The sequence below is a fragment of the Telopea speciosissima genome, chromosome 3 (genome assembly GCF_018873765.1).
Source record: "Telopea speciosissima isolate NSW1024214 ecotype Mountain lineage chromosome 3, Tspe_v1, whole genome shotgun sequence".
Classification (NCBI taxonomy): domain Eukaryota; kingdom Viridiplantae; phylum Streptophyta; class Magnoliopsida; order Proteales; family Proteaceae; genus Telopea; species Telopea speciosissima.
The window spans coordinates 67,358,792-67,369,882 of record NC_057918.1 but is presented as its reverse complement, the minus strand read 5'-3'; the positions used below and the strand labels follow the sequence as shown (position 1 = coordinate 67,369,882).

The 11,091-nt window shown below is 37.9% G+C and overlaps 1 protein-coding gene across 1 annotated transcript; it reads left to right on the top strand.

Moving 5' to 3' along the window:
* The first annotated feature begins 6,367 nt into the window (after positions 1-6,367).
* LOC122656756 (probable calcium-binding protein CML46) lies at positions 6,368-7,067 on the top strand. Its single transcript, XM_043851394.1, has one exon. The coding sequence runs from the start codon at positions 6,432-6,434 to the stop codon at positions 6,987-6,989; it is 558 nt and encodes a 185-aa protein (XP_043707329.1). The 5' UTR covers positions 6,368-6,431; the 3' UTR covers positions 6,990-7,067.
* The last annotated feature ends 4,024 nt before the right edge of the window (positions 7,068-11,091 follow it).

Sequence of the window (11,091 nt, the reverse complement as noted above, 5' to 3'; positions counted from 1 at the left end):
TTTCTTGTTTGGTAAAGGAATTCTGTCCCAATCTTTTAACCACAATTATAACTTAGGCTCTTCACTTAAAAGACTGCTAAAAGACATGGGACTTCCAAACCAACAGGCTCTGGCGGAGGGGCAATCAAGAAAAAAATAGTCTGCTGTTTCTAATGCCAGTCCACTTCGAGTGCATGAAGGATCCACTTCGGAAAGAAGACCTTGACCAATTGCTAAGCCTTGAGCACACGCTCTCTAGATCAGGGATTTGATTTTTGGCAGCGATTTACAATGCCAATACGTTTCCAAACGGTAGTGGGAATGATTTTCCACTCTTTAACACGAGAGTTAGATGCCTGCAGATCTTGCTATTCATTCTTTTCATTGCTGAGCAGATGGTAGGCTGACTTGAACAGTTGCTAAGCCCAAGCAAGATAGAATCGTTTGGACTGAAATTTGGTGTGTAAGGACTTTAGGGCCTGCCTGTTCGCATATTTTGGCCCCTAACTGAACAATGGAGTGGTAGATATTTGGATCACCTCGGAAGACCTTTCAAGGTGGGCCATGCAAGAGAGATGGCCTAACAAAACCAACATTTAGCTTGAATAAATGTTTACAAATTTAAGAGCTACAGGTTTTTGTCCACTTAGGAAGGGTTATTGTGGGGCCTAAATATTTGCCACATTGTTACCTTAGAGTGGAAAAGTTACTAGACAACCATTTTTTTTTGTCTACTGGGGTATCCTCCATTCCACCTCTTTCTAAAGTCCCACCAAAATAGTGGAATTTTTGCACTATTCACGGAATGGAAGAGTCTACTTTATGTGCTAAGGGTGTCAAAATCCGAACTGAAATTGAACCGTTTAAGTCGAAATCGATCGATCGTTTAATAAATGGTCCGATTATAGTTTTAGAAATGATACCGTTTATTTAATCAATTAGATTTGGTTTAGACCGTTTAATCCAACAGTTTCAAACCGTGTAATTCAATTAAAACCGATTATAACCAGACCGTCTAACCATTTAAAAACCTAACCACTTTTTTTTGGATAAACAAAATGTCAAAACTAGCAAATAACAACTACTAACTACTAAGTAGCCACGTTTCTTCAATAAATGATTTCATTTTTCCAAAAAAAAAAAACTAATAACTTAATAAGTAATAAGTAGTATTCGTAAATAGAGTAGTAAATGTAAATCGGTAAACAATTTTCTACCAAACAAAAAGAAAAAGAGTAAACAGTAAACCCCAACGGCCTAACTTCTTCTGGAGAACAGGAGAGGAGAAGAAACCAATGTAAATTAGTAAATGGTTTATGAAATTATTTAGTAATCGTCTAACCGTAACCGTGTAAAACCATAAAGAACCATTTAACCGAAACCGTTTACCAAACGGTCTAGATTTTGATTATGAACAGTCTGGTTATGGTTTCTACCATCAAATAGCTAAATCCGAACTGAACTGAACCATTTAACCAAAATTGGACCGTTTAACACCCTTACATGTACGTGCGCAGATGAACCATACATAAAAATCTATTGAAATATTTGAAAAGTCAAATTTTCTTACGGAAAACTACTTAAAAGTAGAAAAAATCTCATTTATGATCCTCCATGTGGTTGAGATATGCCTCTAAAGATTGTGTTAGGTAAGGGTGTCAAAATCAAACCGAAACTGAACCGAGCCGTTTATATCAAAACGCGAAACCGTTTTTTAAATGATTCGTTTTGGTTTTAAAAAATCGGGACCTTTTAGTTAAGCGATTTAAATTGAATCGAACCGTTTAAACCATTTAAACCGAAAATATTAGTAATATGTAATGGCCATTAGTGCTTAATATAATAGATTGTTGCTAAATTTGAAAACAATGAGAGTCAAACATGGATCGGTAGAAGTGTATATGTGAAATTTGTAATAAAATAATTGGGCTGAATTCATTCAAATACATTAATATAATAGTATTCAATGTTTCTATGAATATTTTGGCTTTTCTATAAATTAGAATCATATCCTTTTCAATGTGGTTTGTTGAGTACATTCAACAAGCATTAAATTTTGTGTAAAATAGGCAAAATCGTTTAGGAACCAAGTATCTAAAATCGTGACCAAAATCATTTAGGGCCAATAAACCAAAACTGCTTAAAAACCTAGAAAATGCTTAATAAACAGTTTGGTTTTGGTTTCACCTAAAAATCCTTGTACAGAACCGAACCGTTTAACACCCTTATTAATATGTGCTCTACATTAGTCTCTCCCTTTTCCCGTGGAACGCATTAAACATTTGCATTGTTTATGAGAATGGAAAAAATCTACTTCTCCTCCGGTTTTCCATTATTGTCTGGTTGAGGTATTCTCCATTCCACCCCTTTCCAAAGTCACACCAAAATGGTGGGATTTTTGCACTATTAACGGACTAGATGAAGGATCTTTATCCTCTCAATTACACTGCCCGTACTTGACGTCAAGTACATCTAATAGAGGAGGCAGAAATGACTATCCTACCCTTGCCTGAACGCACTGCCCGAGGTGGGATCCACCTCCCTCTATTAGATGTACTTGACGTCAAGTACGGGCAGTGTAATTGAGAGGATAAAAATTCGTAGAATCTACTTTATGTGCTTTACAATACTCCTACCATTTTCCAAGAATCCGGATCCTCTCCAACTACTTGGGCGTCAAACTCCTCTCCACCCATACATCCAACGGTTGGGATTGAAGGGGATTTGAACATACATTCCAATACCTATCAACACCTAGGGATATGTGTCCAAATCCTCCCTGCCGTTGGATAGATGGTTGAAGATGATCTTTTTCCTTTTTCCCATGGAACCCACCAAACATTTACATTGTTCAAGGGAATGAAAAATGGCAATTTTTCCTCACTTTCCATTCTTGTTTTTCATCCATCAACAAGTAATAATCATTTGTTTGATTTTCCCATTCCATACTCCCCGCTAAACAAATGGAGTTATTTAGACTATGAGAGAGTAGTGGTAGTCTTCCATTTGCATATTTTATTTTTAAGATTTAACTTGAGAATTTATAGATTCAATTATTTTTTTTTAAAATCGAGTATTGGTCACTTGCAAAACCGATAAGACACCAATATGGTATTGGAACGGATCGGCTGTATCAGATAAAATTATCTTTGAATCTCCTTAAAAAATGAGTTTTTCGATTATTTTACCCCTTGACCATATCGTGTCACTGATACGATATCAGCAAAATATCAGGATCGGTTACATGCAAAACAGGTAGGTCTTTTTCTTTAAATTCAATTACCTGTATCTACGGATAGAAACACTTTCTCAATGTTGGATTGGAATCCCAAGTGACATGACTCTCTACTTGCATTCAAAAGAAGAAGGGAAAATATCTACCCCCTCCCCTCTAAGTTTGCCTAATATCAATCCAGTACCTAAGTTTTGAAAAATATCTACCCCCTCTCCTACTTTATAAAGATTATATCAACCGTACCCTAACCATGTAACGGTGTTAAAAAAAACCTGTGTAAAGACAAAATTACCCTTTTTAATATCTATGGAAAACATTTGTCTTTCTCCCTTAATTATGAAAAGACTATATTACCCTTATGTAGAGTTAAAAGGCAAATCAAACGAATCTTGACTTTCATCGATCAACTTCGACAACTCCGACTTGGGTAACCTTAATTTTACCCTCACCATGCCGGCGTAGGTCACGAGACTTCTTTCCTCACGGACAACAAATCTGAAGTTGCCGGTCGGGTTAACATGAGGCTTTCCATTCTCTCTTTTGCACTCATCCGAACCCCTGGCCTCACTTTCCTCTGGAGAATATTCTTATCTTGTTGTTGAGGAAATTTTGTTCTTTCCAAGAGGAAATAGAGTTTCGTTGGCTTCAGTTCTTGTTGTGGTTCCAAAGGTTTTGCTTTGATGCCGAAGTGCTTCGCAGCTTCTGATTCTATGAGGATATGGCCTGGGTAGTCTTTCGTTACTTCCCCTACTTTTAATGGCGTTTTAAACTTAATCGTCTCGCCATCTACGGTCATCACCTTCGCTAACCTTCTCCTTGCTCCTATTGTATTTCCCATTTTTTGTTTTGTGAATTTCGAATTCGAAACTCAGGCTTCTCTCTTGTTCCAGCAAGAGAACGATTTGGGAGAACTAACTCTGTTCTTCTATTTATAAGAAGAAATGGATAGATAGATAGATAGATAGATAAGAGGGAAGAGAGAGAGAGCCCGTGGTATGTGGGCCGAACTCGTATTTGGAGGTGTTGAAGGAGATGGATTTTCATAATTAAATATTGATTAACATAAATAAAATATTAATGTGAAAAAGATGAGAGAATAAAGCTTCTCAAGTCTTCCTAGTTCTCGTGTGAATCTGTGAAATTTGGGGAAGATTCGTCTGCTGCTGCTGCCTTTGTCGCTGCCGATGCTGTTATGATGGTGGTGCTGGCGCTACTGCTGCTGCTACGGTGGTGGTGCTGGCGTTGCTGCCTGAATAATACGAAGAAGAAGAGGCTCTGCAAGAGAAGAAGAAACCAGAGAAGCAGAGGAAGAAGAAGAAACGGAACAGGCAGTTAGAGACAAGAAGAAGGTGGGGCCAGTTCGGTTGTTCGTCTTCTTTGTTTTTTTTTGTTTTTTGGTAGAACGTCTTCTTTCCCTTGTTTATTTCTTCATTTTTTAGTTGCAGGTAGGTCTTTGGCTTTTGGGGAAAAACGATAAAAAATGCCTTTGGGGGGGGGGGGGGGGGAGCGATAAAAAAAGCCTTTTTGGGATTGGAGGGGGTAAAATTAGAATTAAAATAACTTAAGGGTAATTTAGGATTTTAGATAAATTAGATCTGTCCACCTCATCAGTTAATAGTCATTTTTACCGATTAGGGTACGGTTGATATAATCTTTATAAAGTAGGGGAGGGGGTAGATATTTTTCAAAACTTGGGTACTAGATTGATATTAGACAAACTTAGAGGGGAGGGGGTAGATATTTTCCCAAAGAAGAATTTAGAAAATCTACTCTCTTTCTCATTTCCTGGGTACAACGTTACTCTTCCCACTAGCGTGTCCCGTGGTGTTTATCTTATTAAGTTTGGGGTGGAAATGCCAATATATGGCAGTTCGGACATCCAACAATGTCAAGCTCAACAAAAAAAAGAAGAAAGAATAATCAATGAGCTTGGATCTTTGGATGTCCAAACTGCCGCACTGCATAGTTTAGGGAATTGGAGAGGATTAAAACCTGAGTCTCCAAAGCCCTCAGCATTTAAGGGTGTCAATTTATAATTGAAATCGAAAATCAAAATAAAAACCAGTTGTGTAAAAGTGAATCGAACCAAATTAAACCGGTTCAATTTTAATATAAAAAACGAAACTATTTTCTTGGTTCAATTTGATTTCGGTTTCATGACCAAGTCATTAAACAGAACCCAATCACTACCAAAAAAAAAAAACCAGAACCCAATTATCTAATAAATTCTATTCCTTTTCAATGTTTGGAAATTTTTTTGATAGATTTATCAGCCTAACAAGTAAGGTTTTTTTTTTGTTTTTTGGTTGGTGAAGATGTAAAAAGTTGGTTCAAAGACCAAGTAAGAAACCAAAAAAAATTGAAATAAAACCAAATCGAAGCAGTTTGATTTTGGTTTTTGCATTTAGTAGCTTGAATGAAACCAAAACCAAACGGACTGAATGACAACCTCATCAGCATTTATGCAAGTCACATTATTGTAATTTAATTAAGGACCGAGTTTCCCTCCACCCACACTGAATGGGATCCCATTCACTACGGGACAGGAGAGGTCGGGAAAGGATAAGGGTATCGGGAGAATATTTTGGAAAGTACAAAACCCTTGGAAGGGTTTTTGAACCCTAGAATGGTGGGCGAACCCTCCTTATAGGTGGAGGGAAACTTTTTTTGTTTGGTAAGATAGGTGCAGGGAAACTTCTAGTCCTTTAATTAAATTCAGAAATGCAGAATCCAGGTATGAAACAGCTGGGGCTTATTAATAGTTGCAGACCCTGTCCTCCATTACTCTTCCACCCCTAGGAAACTTCAGGTTAGGGTTGATCTGCATATACTGTTTAAGGATCAAACCCATACCTTCCTGGAAACATCCACCAAAACCCAACTACAAGAGACAAAGAAAGGCAGCCCAGAGTAGATTCCAGACTGGAGCAGGAACGAAACTTCCTTCAATGGCACACATTAGGTGACCACCATTCTTTATATATTACTTAATTCAATTCTCAATTTCTTGCACAAAAACTTGCTTCATCATGGAGGCACACTGACGTTGACATTTATGATTCAACCCCATATGAAAATTAAACAATTCGATACCAATTTGATGTCTTCATTATATATATATATATCTATAGCACCAGAGTTCCAAACCAGCTTCTCATTTCCTATTTCCACTCTTGTTTGATCTCTCAGAGCAATCTATATTCTATACCATCTAGTAATGGCGAAGGTCGTTTCCTCTGCTTTAGCATTAGCTAGATTTGTTGGGTTCTTAATATTTCAGAGAATTCTCATCTGGGTTTTTAGAATTCAGAGGTTCTACTCAAGTTCTCTTTCTCTTCTCCAATCCAAACATGGGTTTGTATTGGAACAATCGAAGGGTTCAAAGGTTTGGTCTGAGATGACAAAGCAGAATCTTGAACAGAGAGATGATGGGAAACTTTGCAGGGGAGAGGTGGAGAAGATGATGGAGAATTTGGGGATTTTTGTTAGCAAAGATGATGAAAAGCTTCAGGAGAGATTGGGCTTGGAAGAGCTTTCAGCTCTGTTTGAGGAGGAGCCCAGCATAGAGGAGGTGAAGGAAGCTTTTGATGTGTTTGATGAGAACAAAGATGGGTTCATAGATGCAAGCGAGTTGCAGAGAGTAATCTGTAGTTTGGGTTTTGGGGTGGGTTCAGAGGTGGAGGATTGCAGAAGGATGATTAAAACCTTCGACATGAATGGAGATGAGAAGATAGATTTTGGAGAATTTGTGAAATTTATGGAAAATAGTTTCTAATGAATTATATTCTTTTGTACAGTTGAGATTCAAATGTTGATTCAGTTTATACTCTTTACGATTCAATGGTTTTGTATTTTTGTGCCACCTATGGTGAGGAGAGAATCTCTTCACCTTTGGTGATTTGATAATATGATCGAAAGCCTGGAATAGTAAATGTCATCACTAATTTCTTTTTCTTTTTCTTTTTTATTTATTTACGAAATTTTTTTTTTGGAGGGGATAGGGTTGAAAGCAAACTTATTTATTAAAGTGTGTCCAAAACAAGACATCTAAATTACACAAAACAGATAACCAAGGAATGGCAATTGCCTAGCTTGTCTACGAATGTGGCTCTCCTCAAGTCGTGGCGGGAGCTGGAGGATCTAGCATCCCTTCAAATAATTACATTTGGCACTGATAATATCCAACGGTCTAGAAAAATATGGAGATTTTTAAGCCAAAAAACCAGCCTGGAATGGACAATTCAGATCCTCTACGGTGCGCTGTCCATAGCGGCCTGAGTGGCACAGACACATGGGTGCACGCAATGACCGCCTTACCCCTCGTTTGGGCAAGGCGCTAGGACAAGGGTAAGGCAGTTAATGCACGCGCCCATGTGTCTGCGCCGCTCAGGCCGCTATATTATTTTTTGTACAGTAAAGATTCAAACTTTGATTTAGTTTATACTTTATACTCTTTACGATTTAATGGTTTTGTGTTTTGTGATTTGATAATATGATCGAAAGCCTGGAATGGACAATTCAGATCCTCTACGATGCATTGCCCATAGCTGCCTCAGTGGCTTAGACACATGGGTGCAAGCAATGACCACCTTACCCCTCGTTTGGGCAAGGCGATCAATGCACGTGCCCATGTGTCTGCGCCGCTCAGACCGCTATATTCTTTTTTGTACAATAGAGATTCAAATGTTGATTCAGTTTATACTTTATACTCTATACGATTTAATGGTTTATGTTTTGTGATTTGATAATATGATCGAAAGCCTGGAATGGACGATTCAGATCCTCTACGATGCGCTGCCCATAGCAGCCTGAGTGGCGTAGGCACATGGGTGCACGCAATGACCGTTTTACCCCCTGTTTGGGTAAGGTGCCCAGACAAGGGTAAGGCCGTCAATGCATGCGCCCATGTGTCTGCGCCGCTCAGGCCGCTACGGACAATGCACCGTAGAAGATCTGGATCCTGTAATGGAATAGTAAATGCATCATTTTCTTTTTCCGAGAATAAATGTCATCATTCACTCCTTCCTTCGATTTACCAAAGTTCAAAGTTCAAACTGTTCTTTCTCAAGTAACGGGAGGTTCAAATTCCATGTATTAAAAGGTTTATTTATTTATTTATTTATTTGGGTACAATAAAAACTTATTGGAAATTAAAAAGGAGTACAAGACTACAAGCTAGATAAGTTATCTAAGGCATTACCACATGTTAATAAAGTAGGGGACTTCCGTGCAATCAATCTTTGTAATGTGTCCTATACAATAATAAAATAATTGCTTAAAAGGTTCTCTAACGATGGATGAAGAGAAACTCGATCTAATAAATAATTTTCTATCACCTTTTTCAAGGTGGGTTGCTGAGTCCGTGTGAAATCTTAGTCATGGTTGATTTAAGATTAAGACAAAGTCATCGGAATCTAGATCATAGTTAATTCGTATTTTTAAAAAAAAAACCTTTTAAACACCTATTAGTAGCACCAAAGTTATTCCAATCAAACATCGAAAATCAAGTTCATTTGGGCTTTGCATTTTAAATGTTTACCATTTTTTAAACGAAAAAAAATCAAAGTTCAAAAATACTAATTTAAAATAAATTAAGGAAAAAGTCTCTCTGAACATAAGACTGAGAAATTTCTATACATTTGATTTTTATTATTTTTTCTCTCATCTTCTAAAAAATGAATAAAACAATCTCATATTAATAGCGTTCGACACGTGAAAGATGCTTCATTCAATGGTGCGAGCTCGATTGATCCAAAATTTTTTTTTTCTCTTTCTTCTTTAGCTCAGCACTGTTGGATGTCGCCTCTTCCACATGTCGAGCTCTCGGCCCGAACCGCAAGACACCACAAAGATTAAAGCACTGCAGATGATTTCATATCTCTGAAGAGTATTAGGCGTGGTTTTTTAATCGGTCGATCTGGATTGGAATTGGCGAGGCGATCCCGATTCCTACTGATGTGACTTGGGGAGGTACGTATAAATTTCCCTTTAAAGATTGAATTGTCTAAACAACACCTCTATAGGTGTATTTAGAACTTGGCACCTTCTTTAATTGCCCCTTGTCTTATTCCCAACAAGTCTTCAAGTTTGGGGTATAAAAGGGCTTTCAAAAATAACTTAAAATTTTTTGAGATTGTCCGAATGACACCTCTATAGGTGTATTTAAAATTTAACATCTTTTAATTGCCTTTTGTCTTATTCCTATAAAAGTTCTTTAAGATAGGAGTATTAGAATAATTTGAAACTGACATATCATTGTGCTATTATCAAAATGTGCATTGTTATGCACCTGTTTTGATTATACATGAGAAATGACACTATTACCTTCATTAGAAAAAAAATTATGTAGGTAAGAAAGTACAATTACAAATTATTTGACACCTTGACGGGCGTCAATAAAAAAATCCCTATATCTAGTTTCATAAGCGTCTAATTCAATTATAATAGTTCCCATAGATTGGTATGGACCCTCTTTATAATCCTAAGATTTAAAAGTTTTTGTTGAGATGTGTTACCCGATATTATAAGGGTATTTTTGGTTTTTTATTTATGCTTTATTTATGTACTTTTGAACAAGGGTAGGATTATAATTTTGGGCTGTGACAGTGTTCACGTGAACAGTATCGTGAATAGTGTCATGAATAGTGTAGTGAACAGTGTTTTCCTTTGTAATCTCTTTTATTATTATTATTATAAATAGAGAGCTTGACTGATCTCATTGATCATTCAAGCCATTCACGAAATTCCTGTTTTGTTAACATAGTATCAAAGCAAAAGGAAACTCACTTCTTTTATTTAATGAAGAATAACTGGAACGAGTCTGTATGGCCAAAACACAAGCGTCACATAAAAACTCATTCCTATTACAATGCTTAATTAAGCTCGAAAACAAAAGAGACAAAGTACTAAGGGATGGATGACCAAGTCGGCAGTGCCAGAGATGAAGGTCAGGGGACGAGGTGGACTGTAAATGATGAGCTGTAGAGGAAGTCGAATGCAAAGTAGAAGGTTGATCCGGGTCAAGTAAGTAGAGACCACCCTGCATCTTACCACCCCCAATCGCTCACCCCGTTTCCAGATCCTGTATGACACAATGAGAAGGGAAAAAAGTCAGTTTGCAGTTTAGATCTCTAGTTAGACTACAAATAGAGAGAAGGTTGGTAGAAAAGGACGGAACATGCAAAACAGATTTTAATGAAAGGGTAGGTGAGCAGCGTATGGAACCCTTCCCATTAATAGGAGAAAGGGAACCATTAGCTACTCGAACACTATCTTTGCCAGAAGATGGAGAATAAAGATGAAATACACGGGAGGAGCGCTATGTGGTCAGTGGCACCGAATCTATAATCCAAGGATCGGATGCGCGATGCACACAGACTAATCATCGATCGGGTACCGAGGCAAAATTAGAACCAGGGGGCAGTGTAGATGCCATAGTGGAGGCAATGAAGAGGCCTGTAGCATGCGACGGAAAGCTAGGAGCTCATCCCGAGTAAGCCCAATGTCAGATGAAGGGGCAGCAACAGCAGTAGTAGGAGAATTAGCCATATGAGCCTTGGGCTTAAACTTCCCACGGGCTTTCTTTTCCACAAAATCAACAGGCTTCCCATGGAGCTTCCAGCATTGAGCCTTAGTATGATAGAACCTGTTGCAGTGTTCACACTTGACAGGACCTTTAGGGACAACAGTACCACCATTAGTAGTGGTAAGAGAAGGAGTACTAGAAGCAACTTGCAAGGCGGAGCGATCAATAGTAGAGGAATGCAGCATAGCAGCCCGACGAGATTCCTCATTATGAACCAAGGCAAAGGCCTGCTCTAGGGATGGAAAAGGGGACTGCCCAACTACTTGCACCCGAATAGGATCAAACTCCATAT

What these genes read in the sequence shown, in the direction of transcription:
- LOC122656756 (XM_043851394.1), top strand. Translation starts at nt 6,432, where the DNA reads ATGGCGAAGGTCGTTTCCTCTGCTTTAGCATTAGCTAGATTTGTTGGG.